General features: G+C 45.3%; 1 protein-coding gene across 3 annotated transcripts in view; it reads left to right on the forward strand.

Moving 5' to 3' along the window:
* The window catches only part of PLXNC1 (plexin C1), a 159,301-nt gene that overhangs the window by 120,759 nt on the left and 25,284 nt on the right, over positions 1–13,258 (forward strand). For all 3 annotated transcript variants that reach the window (XM_002823595.5, XM_054527490.2, XM_054527491.2), the window contains exons 22-23: positions 10,333–10,510; positions 13,154–13,257. In XM_002823595.5, the coding sequence (XP_002823641.3) occupies positions 10,333–10,510; positions 13,154–13,257 (282 nt within the window). The remainder of the gene's footprint in view (positions 1–10,332; positions 10,511–13,153; position 13,258) is intronic.

The raw sequence follows: 13,258 nt of genomic DNA on the forward strand, positions 1-13,258 counted from the left end.
AAAATTTTGAACATGTTTGATTTTGTTGATGGAGTGTCTCAGACTCAGCTTGCGTTTTGTCAAGAGTGGAACTTTGGAGGAGTTAGTGAAAGTTTGAGGATTTCACATGGGAGAAGGGACGTTTGCTTCACTTTCAGGAAGAGATGAGAAAAACCAATAACTCGTAGCAAGCGTGCTGAATTAGCAAGAGAAGGTTGACTTGTAATCAAAGTTAAGTGTGAAATGGTTTTTTGAACTCTTAAACTCAGAAAACGAGCTTGCCAATCTGCTGTATCTGAGAGATAGCATCTTGGCACCCTGGAAAACTGTTCCGACAAAAATATTATTGCCTTCATTCTCCTATCTATAAGAAAGTTTTCAAGATTATTAGAAATTCTTGAAAAAGCACAAGTACATGCCTGCAGAAATATTAATGCCTCCAATTTGATTTATTGAAGGTTTATGCCAGCCTACCCCAGTCTGTCTCTTTCTCTAGCAGTTACCATTTTGGGACAATTACGTTTAATAAAATATCTCATATATAACAGAGCCCTAGGTGTCTCTACCAGGAGTTTCTTACTAGTATACTTCATTTAACAGTGCTCTGCCTACCAGTGCTGGCTGCTTCTGTTCCATTTAGTTTGTCCTTGCAGAAGATCATTAGCCCCGTAATTAAACAACCCACTGTCCCGACTAAGTCATTCTCTGTTACTTCAATTACATCCCATTGTTCATTAAATCCTGATGTTTGCACTTCAGCAATCTTGTTTTTAATACTCCTACCATTTGTGGAGAAACAGTGAAGTTAATTAACAATTCTTGAGCTTTTTCTTTTTCTACCATAGTGCAAATCATTTCCATTATGACTTGCAATAGTACTGAAACTATTACTAACTTCATAGTTAGTGTTCTGAGCTTCCTGATCAAAGAGTGAAACCACTTTGTATAATCATTTTAGGTAAGTCATTCCCTCGTTGATGGCAAGTCATGGAAAATGAAAAATTAACGTGTAATAGATGCTTTAAATGACTTTCCTCTTCATACACTTTCTTCTCATGCCTGTAATCTTGGAATTAGAAAATAATTTAGTTATCTAAATATAAAAGTATTTAATTTTTTTCTTTATAGCTCAAATGTGACTCTATTATGTTATTGTTAGGATCATTATTTATATTTGTACCCCTCAGAGAATGGTAAATTTTTATCACAAGTCATGGCGGAGATAGAAAGCATTTTCCAGATTTGTCTTGTTGCCATTGTCAAAGTTAGCATTCCATTTGAAGGTACTGTTATCTAGAGCAGGGACCAGCAAACAACAGCCTGTGGGCCAAATGTGGCCCCTCTGCCTATTTTTATAAAGTTTTATTGGAACACCTGTTCATTTCCTTATTGTCTATAGCTGCTTTCCTGCTACAGTGCAGAGTGGAGTAGTTGTCGCAGAGACCATATGGGTTTTAAGCCTTAAATACTTTCTGGCCCTTTGCAGAAAGTTTGCTGGCCTTTAATCTAGAGCTTGACATAGTAGAGAATAAGAACTAGAATCCTCCCTCCCACAAACCCACAAACAGGCTTGGCCTCTTTCCTCCCCTTCTGGCACACAGCAATGGAAATGCCTTGCCACTATTTACAAGTCTGAAACTCATGGGGCTCTTTGCCAACACACAACACCCACCCCCACCCCCCACCCTGCACCCGCAAATACTGTGAATACTGAAATCAGTTATCTTGGGCTAAATCAGACAGCTCTTCATACTTGATTCTAGGATGGACAAAACGTTAGCAAATGCTAGCAAGTATAGAAAAATTGGTGAGAGAAACCTAAATTTGAGAAAATTATCTCCATTACTTTTTTTTTTTTTTTTAAATGGAAAAAGGCTCTTGTTACCCTGTTCTCCACCCCCTACTTTTCTGTTAGGGTAGCAGATCCCTTGTTCCAGGAAGCTGTGATTTATGGATCTTTGTGGGGAAAAGAAAAGGGGAGCAGAGTGAAGAGGGGGAGGCTGGACGGGCAAGTGCAGCTCAAAGGGGAACATGAGGCAGAATGTCCCAGGGCTGCTGACTCTGGCTTGGAAAGAAGCTTAGATCAGAAGTTTCCCTGAGACTTGCACTTCTAACTCTGGCCTCATGCTGCTTCTACGGAACTTCTGAAACTGAATTTTCTTTCTTGTTTCTTCTCTCTTTAATTCAGGTTGGTATGAGAACTAGGCTCTTCTCATGACTTTCATTCGGCCCTGAAATAAAATTAGAAATATATTTTATAGGTTTTATTTAATGAAAGCAATTATTCCTCCAAGGCCTTTTGTGATAAAGTTGCCAGTTTGTAATAAATTCTTTTACAATTACTTTCTAGGCATTATAAGGTATTACAGAAAGGAGGCAGCAACATTCCTGCTTTTATTAACCAAGAATATGGTTGAGGAGACAGTGAGGTAGCCAGATCATCTTCCCATGTGGGAAAAGACCTGTTCCCTGCCCTCGATTCATCCTGCCAGCCCCATGCAGCCTTAACCTCTCTGCCTCCTCAATACCCAAAACCACCAAATCATGTGACGAGACGATGGGTAAAACCGGTAGTGAAAGGGGAATGCAATTACATGTTCCCAGGCCGTGTGCAGAAGAGGTGGGGTTTGGAGTCTGATAGTCTTGGGTTTGAATCTGGACTCAGCCACTTTACTCTGAGCAAGTCTCTCAACCTCTCGAAACCTGTTTCCTCTTCTGTAAACAGGCAATGACCAAAACCTGCCCTCCCATATTTGTGATGAGGTCAGAAAATAATACATGTACCACATCTACCCATCTTGCCTGGCGTGAAGTAGGTGCTCATTCTTTTTTCATTCAGTTTACCTTGTCTGAGGTGTGCTTTTCTCTTGTCTCCTGTAAGCTTCGCTAAGCAGAAAGTGTCCCCTCAGTATTCTTTTTAGTTGGTTATTTATTGATGATGTGGGATATGGGGGAGTTGATGAGCTGATTCCATCATCATGAAAAGCATTTCTTGGGTGCCTGTGTGCTTATGTTCTTGTAAAAAATGTTACATACGACACCTGTAATGGGGTGTTTACAACCTGTGGCAGACAATATCCCATTGGGCAGATGTGAACAGGAGGCGACCGTGATAACCTGTGAGAGGCTGATGGCTGACATGCTACAAAGGGGCCAGGCCCTTCCAGCCTGGCCCTCTTCCCAGGCCTTCTGGACCATACATTTTCCAACAGCCTTTTCTTTCTCATAACCCTCCTTGGTAATAGGCATCATTCCCAAATCAATCAGGATGCAGTTCAGCTGTATGGAACAGAGACCCAAGATGTCTGTGGCTTCAGCAACACAGAAGCTGAGTTCTCTCCCTGGTGGCATTCTGGGTGGGCAGTGCTGGGCTGATAGAGCAGCTGCTCCTCTCTTGTCCTCATATTCTAAGTGTCTCCTTACCCCCAGCCTCATTCCCCATCCCAGCCAGCAGGATGTAAGCAGGGCTGTAGAAAGGAGGGCAGATGGTCACCAGCCATCTTTTAAGGAAGTGCCACATAACATACCCACTTAATGTCATTGGCCAGGACTCAGTCAATAACTCGGACTTAGTCGTAACTAGGACATGTCCTGACTCTGAGCTGCGAAGCCAAGAGGCCAGCTCTGGATCACCATCTCCCAGTGCCTCCTGGCCCTGCCATCCTAGTCACAAGATGGCTGCCACCGCTCCAAGCACTACTCTCCTTTTTGTTCGGATAGAAGACTTCCAACTGGGTGTGGTGGCTCACACCTGTAATCCCAGCACTTTGGGAGGCCAAGGTGGGAGGATCATTTGAGCCCACTGAATCTGGAGCACACTGGCCACACCTGGCAGCAGCAGAGGCTGGGAAATGTCACCTTTATTCTGGGTGAACAGGAGCTCTGTAAAAATGTCCTTAGGTGGCACCTGAGGCACAGGGTGTTCCAGATTCTGTGGGTTCTGTGGGGTTCAATATCAAGCTGGGGTGAGGATGTCAAGCCTCCTCTACCAGATTGCTTATGTCCAGCCTGTCTCCTGGGAGAGCATTGATTGAGGCCCTCAAGCAGAGGGGAACTGCCCTTGGGAGGCTCCTCACCTTGGCTGGCCTCTTCGCTTTGCAGCTCAGAGTCAGGACACGTCCTAGTTACGACTCCCCCCGGCTCCATGATTTTGGACATGCTTCTAAATCTGTGTCTCAGTTTCCTCATCTATTAAATGAGGCTAATAATGGCACCTACTTCATAGAGCAGTTGTGAGGACTGAATGAACCTATAATTGCATTCCCAGTACATGGTAAGCAATAAGTGCTGGTCCTTATTATTACAAATCTAGAACCATATTCTTTTCTTTATCATATTTTTTTCCTATGAATAGTACGGGGACTCTCTTTCAGGTGGCAGGAGGTGGTTTTGGAAGGCAGGCCTGGGCTACAAGTCCTCCACCCCTACTTCCACCCAAAGAAGGTGGAATTTTTTTCTGTAGACTTCCTGACCTGATAGCCTGAGTGAGTGAGTGAAGCTTCCTGCTCACCAGTCTAATTAGAGACTGGAAGCCAAGTGTCTCCATGGTCCAGGGGCCTCCCTCATGAACTGCAGCTCTTTGCAGACCCAATTCAAATGCTACCTCCTCCATGTAGCCTTCCTTGATTTCTCTGTTGAAAACCCCCTGCCGATCTAAAAGAGGTATCTCTCTAAATCCCTAAAATGCTCCATCTATACCTCCCACATTCTACCTGGCATTAGAATTTGTTGTATATGCTCCACAGTTCTTCTACTAGTCTGCTAGTACTTCCCAAGCAGGATGAGTACAGGTTCTGATTTGTATCACCTACAGTGCCCTGCACACAATAGGTGCAAAGTAAATGGTCATCAATAGACGAATCTATCTACCTCAGCATCCACAAAATGAGCTCTGGCAGTTTGGCACATGCAGCTATAAGTAAGAGAAAATTGAACTAAGGATGCCTGAAATAGTAAGAGCATGACTTGCCTCTTAGAGCAGAAAGTCTGGAGGGAAGGAGCTCCAAGCCGGTCCATACACTCCGTGGTGTCAGAGCTCTGCATCACCATCTCCCAGTACCTCCTGGCCCTGCCATCCTAGTCACAAGATGGCTGCCACCGCTCCAAGCACTACTCCCCCTTTTGTTTGGATAGAAGACTTCCGACAGGGTGTGGTGGCTCACACCTGTAATCCCGGCACTTTGGGAGGCCAAGGTGGGAGGATCACTTGAGCTCAGGAGTTCAAGACTAGCCTGGGCAACACAGCAAGACCCTGTCTCTAAAAAAAAAAAAAAAAAAAAAAAAAAATTTAGCCAAGCATGGCAGTGTGCACCTGTAGCCTCTGCTACGTGGTCTCTGCTACGTGGGAGGCTGAGGTGGGAGGATTGCCTGAGCCTGGGAGGTCGAGACTGCAGTAAGCCATCATCACATCACTGCACTTCAGCCTGGGCAACAGAGTGAGACCCTGTCTATTAAAAAAGAAAGAAAGAAAACGCTTGCTTTTATGTGTTGGCCAGAGCTGGGTTACATGACCAGTCCCTGGTGAAAGAGAAGGGAGTTGCTGCCGATCATGCCTCCCAACCCAGGCTGGACACACTGCTGTGCAGACCTGGCTTGTGTTAGCAGAGAAGGGATGACTGCTGGCTGGACGACAAACCAGATCTGCCACCGCAGCTTACTGACACTTTTCTGCCAAGGAAATAGGAAGAGGCAGGGCAGTCCCTCTAAACAGAGGGCAGATTTCTGGGGAAGGGACCAGTGTACATTTCACAGCTCTTTAGCCTTTCATGGGTATTTTCTGAGTATTATGCCATCCCATAGATTTGGACCATGCTTACTTTACAAAACATTCTTGTACTTCGAAAGGCAGGATCACCGAGTGTTTAAGAACACAGAGCTGCAGTACCCGGTTCTACCATTTTCTTGCTGCCTGACCTTGTGCCATTTATTTAACCTTTCTGTGCCTCAGTTTCTCATCTGCCACAAGGGGATGAGTAAAAGAATCTACCTCACAGGGTTGTTTCTGAGATTTACATATACAAATACACACACGTCATTTAAAACAGTGTCTGGCACCTATAAAGCACTCCTTAATTTGCTGTTATGATATGTCATTATTTAGTGATCCTGTCACTCCTTTGAGATAGGAACAATGAGGATTTTAAGGCTCAGCGAAGTTAGACGACTTCCCGACATTCCCTCAGCTGGTGAGCAGCAGAGAATTGGGAGGGTCCAGGTGGCCCGGTGCTGGGCCTGGAACTCAGGGCCCTGACCCCCGCTGTCCTCCCTACTCAGAATCCTCTGTGGATACTTGCTGAGGGTGATAGTCACTGATGGGTGACTGTTGTCCCACAGGTGATGCTTTTGTCTCTGAAATTTATCATGAATTATCTGAGAACAAGGACTATGTCATAACATCTCTCTGACATCCCAGCCCTAATACCAAATAGGGCAGGAGAACATGCTGGTTAAATGGGCTTTGGTGGGAGTATGGGAGCCGGAGAGATGGCGCTTCCATCGAGGTATCTCCCCCGATGGGGTACAGTGGCTGAGGGCAGATGCTGTGATGTCACGCTGTCTGACATGGCACAGGCATCTGCTCCCCATCACAGAGCAGAGGCCCGTGTGCGCTTTCCCAGCCTGGGGGTGGAGGTGTTAAGAAGCTGACCCCAAGGGCCTTGACTGTACTTACGCCTTAAGAAACTGCTGTTTGAGCACTAAGTGTTAGCAGCATAAAAAATGAACACATATCAATTTGTGTCTGAATTTACTCTCAGAATTCCCTGTGGACTCTGTAAAATGCCATTTTACCTCTTTTCCACCCATCTAGCTGTGGAGGCAGTGGCAGATTTACATTATTTTACATCCAGTTAAGGTTTTTTTTTTTCTTTTGGTTATGTTTTTAAAAAGAACATTTATTGCCCATAAAAAGGTGTTTTTGTTAAAGACAATAGTGCCTTTAGGTAGTAATAGAATGCTGTTTCACAAATATTTATAAAACTATTAAACAAGCTGAGATTGCTGAAGGTCCGATTAAAAGGTGCCTCCCATTCATCTTTCCCTTTAGAAACTGAAGTAGCTTAACTGCAATTATCCCCCACCATGAGAATATCACCTTGTAGAGAAATAAGGCAAGACCCCAACAAGATCATAGGTGGTGGGACCAGCATTGACCCCTTCACACCTACCCCTCCCACTGGTGTGGGGAATTTAGCTTAGGACATTGCTTACAGCCTGGGCTAAGCCAGGGTTTCTGGAGGGTCAGGAGGGCTCCTAGGCTATAGGTGGAACCAGGAGGAGGGAGGAAGGGCGGGCGGTAAAGCGGGGATGGCATAGCCGAGGGGTTTGTGGCACCAATTGTGCAGTTAGGCAAATCTGGCTTCAATTCCTGGTTCTGCCACTGGTGAGCTGTTCCTGGAGCAAGTTACTCAGCCCGTCCATGCCTCAGTTCCCTCACTCTACAACAGGGATGGCAATAATAATACAACCTCCTGTACCAGAATGTTGGGAGGATTCAGAGAAATAGGTCTTGAAATGTGTTTGGCAGAGCATCTGGTCCCAAAGGCTCCAAGAAACATTTCTAGAAAAGGGAGGTGAGGAGAGGGCTCGAGTGTGAGGCTTCACATGTTGGTTCCTTCTAGACACTCTGCCCACCAGCTCCCTGCCTTCTCTCCTGTCTGGTATTTTTTGTTTCTTGTTTGTGAGCAGACAGGCCTTTGAACCCCTTCCTAGTGGGTGGCTGGCCCAGAACACAAAGGTTCTCTGAGAGCAGGCAAGGGAGTGACTCTGTCGTAGGAGGGAAACTCGTACAGGCCAAACGGAGATCACCGGCTAACCTCAGAGTTCAGATTCCACTGATTTGGAGTTTTAATCATTTGGTTGAGACCAGAACAAAATTTACTGTTGCATAATTATCAACAGGATTATAAGGGCAAGATTTAGTGGTGTTTGTCTCAGCTCTTTATAAACACCATAAACTGGGTGGCTTATAAATAATAGAAAGTTATTTCTCACAGTTCTGGAGGATGAGCAGTCCAAGATCAAGAGTTGGTGTCCTGTGAGAGCCCCCTTTCTCATGATGGCGCCTTCCTGCTGGGTCCTCACATGGAGGAAAGGGCAGGGCAGCTCTCTGAGGCCTCTTTTATAAGGGCACTAATCCCATTTATGAGGACTCTGCCCTCATGATCTAATCCCCTCCAAAGGCCCCACCTCCAAGTACCATCACCTTAGGGGTTAGGATTTCAATGCCTGGATTTAGGGGGACATCAATATTCAGACCATAGCAGCATTAAAGAGAAGATACACCCCTGAGAACCTCCCGAAATTTCAGAAGCCCCACATCCACATCAGTGGTCCATAAGTCACAGGCTCACATGCCAGATGCTGTTCTAAGAACTATGCAGTTACTGTTATGCCCTCTTTGCAGATGAGAAAGCAACATACAGAGAGGTTACACAGCTGGTTAGGGATGGGCTCAGAGGTCACCCAGCTGGCTTGCGGTGGACTGGAATGAAAGCCAGGAGTCTACTGGGTTCCACTGGGTTCATTGCTGGCAGCCTCCTCCTTACTCAGAGACACTGAGCATGGAGTGGGTGTCCTAGCTGTTCAATGTGGGCTGAATCTGTTTGCAAATGAATGGATACTAATACCAACAATAGTAACAGGTTTTATTACCAATATTATCATCAAGCCTTTCCCAGCAGCCTGGCCCTGTGCTAAGCCCTTGAATGCATGATCACATTTAATCTCTGTAACAATGCTAGAAGGCTGGTACTGTTATTACACCCATTTTTAAGTTGAGGTAGGCCTGAGGGTTCCCATCTTCCATATTATTTGTGTTTTCATCTCTCCCCTGAGCCCTATGCAAATCAGACATTGCCTCCTCCAGCCTCTGCATATATATACCTGGCTGGTGTCCACAGTACTTGGGGACCTCCTCTTTTCGGCTTTGGAGCCCCCCTCCCCCTGTCTCTGTATGGGGGAGCATCTTCCTTCTGTCTTCTCCCTTCCTTCTTGCCTATTAAACTCTCCGCTCCTTAAAACCAAAAAAAAAAAAAAACCACAAAATTCCCATTACTTGATCATTTTACATTCCCTTGTTAAGCCAGGCTCAAAACATTAAATAACTGTGCATTTCACACCATACCCAAGCCTTTCTGACTTTGTGATTACCAAGGTGCATTAGAATCTAAACTGCTATGTTATGCTATTTGCAAAATACTCTTGGCTCTTCCCTGAATCAATTCCTGTGAAGGTATGTATCAGGTAAAACTTTGTTGTTTTAGATCTATTTGTTCTTAGACAAAGTAAACTTGGAATTGCTTTTCAGTTTGTTTTGAAATATTCCCTAGTTCTGTTTTCTCACACGTGCACAAAGGCCTTACTTCCCCCATTAGTCTGATTCTGAAGTTTTGCTGCACTGGGAGAATGTTCACTGACAAAATCTTAAGTAATGGTGCTGAAATGTAAAGTAATTAATGCAAGAATCATAGTATGGGGTGGGGATCTCAGTGCTTTAATGAGGGCTGGGGAAACCATCTGATTGAGGATGTTGAAAGCGGAGGGGTAGATGAATGTTGCTGTAATTAATGCTGCATATTAAAAAAGTGACCTCTTTGGGCCGGGCACAGTGGCTCACGCCTGTAATCCTAGCACTTTGGGAGGCTGAGGTGAGCAGATCACAAGGTCAGGAGTTTGAGACCAGCCTGGCCAACATGGTGAAACCCCATTTCTACTAAAAAAAATACAAAAATTAGCCAGGCATGGTGGCATGTGCATGTAATCCCAGCTATTTGGGAGGCTGAGGCAGGAGAATTGCTTGAACCCAGGAGGCAGAGGTTGCAGTCAGCCAAGATAGCACCATTGCACTCCAGCCTGGGTGACAGAGCAGGACTCTATCTCAAAAAAAAAAGTGACCTCTGGCATGGTCAATATGGGGACCTCGTAACCTTCCCTGTCACCTAGAACTTCACTTCTGGGACTCTGTGGTCCTGTTAATAAAAAAGATAATCACCCATCTGCCTCATCTACTGTGAAACCCTTCCAATTCTTTTTTTTCTTTTTCTTTTGAGGAGAAATTAGAAATCACCAAATTACCATTTTTCGACTATTTATGTGTATATATATTTTTTCCTCTCAGATATATTTATTCAATGCTTGCTCTATAATGAGAGTTTTAACTTTCTGTTTTCCTTTCCATTATCCCTGAAAAGAATGGATTATGGAGAAAAGATGAAAGTAGTCTAATGCAACACAGTGTTTGCTAATGTGCTGTCAGAGGTATTAGTGGGACTTGCCAAGGTTTGTGTCTTTTATGAAATGCCTTTCAGATTGCAATTATCTAATAGACTTGGAAACCTGTTTGTACTCTTGCAGGCATTAAACGTCATCTTTGAAAAAATCCCGGAAAACGAGAGTGCAGATGTCTGTCGGAATATTTCAGTCAATGTTCTCGACTGTGACACCATTGGCCAAGCCAAAGAAAAGATTTTCCAAGCATTCTTAAGCAAAAATGGCTCTCCTTATGGACTTCAGCTTAATGAAATTGGTCTTGGTAAGGCGGTGCGGGAGCTATGTGGTCCCAGGCCCTGATGAGTGTCCCTCCCTCCCTGCCCCCCCCTCCCTGCCCCCACCAGCTTCCGTTCAGTGACACTTACACAGCCAGGTTGTTCCTGGAGGGCATGTCTAGGGGCCAAGAGACTGCTTTGGTCTCTCATGGGCATCCTGATTCTTTGAAGGAAGCACGGTCCTTCAAAGATGGCGTTTGTTGCTGTTGTCTTTAAATATTACGTCTGTAAATCAGATTCATGAGATTGCAAACCCTGAGACTGAACGGAATCACCTTGCATCATGAAGTACAGAAAGGTGTCAACACAGTGCCCTCTGCATGTGTTGCATTTCACACTGGCATTTGATTTGTTTGTTGTGATAATGAGCGGGTCATTAGTGGGTGGCTCAGACTCTGGGTGTTAACTCCAGCCTGCTAGAAAGGTCATCTTCCTCTGCTAATCGCATCCTGTATTAAGTATATGCTCCGTCCTCACCCAGTGTGCAGCAGCATCTGCTATGAATTCATTTTCGGGCTCTACTGGTATACTGCAAAGGAGAGCATATGCGTGAGCAAGCTAACAGGGCCCCACTTCCCTCAAATGTTCATCAACATTTTAAAGTTGAGCTCCGTGCAGTCCTCCCAGGAGACTGTCGTGGGATTTTATAGCAGATAATGGGACAGAAACGAAGAATAAAATCATGGTGTTGACAGACAGTGTAACGAGGTTCACTTCCCCTTGATGTACAGTTATAGGCCTTGACTAAGCAGGCAATTAAAATCCTCCCACTCGGCCCTCCCAGTCCAGCCCCCTGCTAAAAGGCCATTGATAAAGCCTTGAGGCAGGGTCTTGGAAGTTTGAGACCATGCAAATGTGGGGCAACTTGGTGATGTGGCTTTAAAGAAAGCAGGGCTGCTAAGGCACCCCTCTTCTGCTTCCTTCCTTGGGTGACTGTTGAGTCACTTAAGGACCATTTTAGCTCATTTGGTTAGATACAGGATCAAAGGGGGATCCCCAGCCAGGACACCATGACCCTGACCCCAGACCCCCAGCTTCCTTGCCCTGAGCATACATCTTGCAGATGTGTGGCTGTCACTACAAAGGACATGGGCATACCCCGCCCGACAGTCTTGGTCCTGCCGCTGATGAGCAGGTAGTAGCATCCTTACTCTTTTCCTGAGTTTGGGTGTCCCTTGCCTCCTAAAGTAGGCAGGCAAGGAGCAGAGCAAGGCCCCCAGGCAGGGGGCCTGGGGACACAGCCTATCAGCCGTGTCAGGCTTCTGCGTGCCTGCTGATTTCCCAGACTACCTCCAGAAACCAGCCATCAACTGTACTGAAATCCAACACCAGGCTGGACACGGTGGCTCACGCCTGTAATCCCAGCACTTTGAGAGGCCAAGGCGGGTGGATCACCTGAAGTCAGGAGTTGGAGACCAGCCTGGCCAACATGGTGAAACCCCGTCTCTACTACAAATACAAAAATAGCCAGGCATGGTGGTGCACACCTGTGGTCCCAGCTACTTGGGAGGCTGAGGCAGAAGAATCGCTTGAACCCAGGAGGCAGAGGTTGCAGTGAGCCCAGATTGCGCCACTGTACTCCAGCCTGGGCAATGGAGGGAGACCCTGTCTCCAAACAAAAAACGAAAACCAAAAAAAAAGAAATCCAACACCAGAAGCAGCTATGCTTGGAGCTCTTACAGCAGAGACTCAAAAATGCAGATGCCCAAAGGGGCAGAAAATACATAAGGGGTGTCAGCCGCCTGCGACTACAGAAAGCAGTGGAGCTTGACTTAATGGGAAAGGACTCGCCATCCAAGGGGACAGTGCCATTTGCTTCAGTGGTTGCCATGTGGACTGCAGATTGTGTTACTAGACTGTTCGATTTTTTTTTTTTTTAAGAAATCAGATATCCAGTTTTTTATATGCAACTTAAAAACTTAAAAAAAAAAATTTTATAGGGACAGTCTCACTATGTTGCCCAGACTGGTCTTGAACTCCTAGCCTCAAGTAATCCCCCTGCCTCAGCCTCCCAAAGTATTGGGATTACAGGCCTGAGCTCCTATGTCCAGCCTATGTGCAATCTTTTAATCTTTAAATGTTGGCACTGAGTTGACACTAAAATAATAATTAAACAACATGCAGGTTCCAAAAAAAGAAAAATCACATTTGTGCGCCACATGCTGACCTAGGCATAGGTTAGCAGCCTTGGCCAGAGAGTCTGCACCCTGTGGTGCTGGGACCTTTGCACACTGATGCCTCCCCCTCCACCCTGAACAGGAGCCTACAGAGATGGTTCATATCACGCCTCTCTTTGTGAACATGGGCACACAAGTGTGAGCATATACAAATTTGCTTCTGGAATTTTTGTTGAAGAGCTTAGTCGTCCCTCATAGAATGCATTATTTTGTCTTCAGTGGCTTTACTTCCAGGCTTATCAGGGAAAAAGTGGTTTGAAACATCAGAGCCCTAAACAAACAAACAAAATAAAACAGAACTCAGAATTCAGGCTACCAGTCTGGCTGATACATCTCTACACCTTCAAACAAAGATTTACCACTTTATTCAAGTTTTAGTTATCCGTAAATTTGTGAAAGTAAAGTGGTAGCATTTTAAAACTCTCTAAAAAGGAACAAAATGCTCTTTTTCAGAGCTTCAAGTGGGCACACGACAGAAAGAACTTCTGGACATCGACAGTTCCTCTGTGATTCTTGAAGATGGAATCACCAAGCTAAACACCATTGGCCACTATGAGG

The sequence above is a fragment of the Pongo abelii genome, chromosome 10 (genome assembly GCF_028885655.2).
Source record: "Pongo abelii isolate AG06213 chromosome 10, NHGRI_mPonAbe1-v2.0_pri, whole genome shotgun sequence".
In the NCBI taxonomy this organism is placed as follows: Eukaryota; Metazoa; Chordata; class Mammalia; order Primates; family Hominidae; genus Pongo; species Pongo abelii.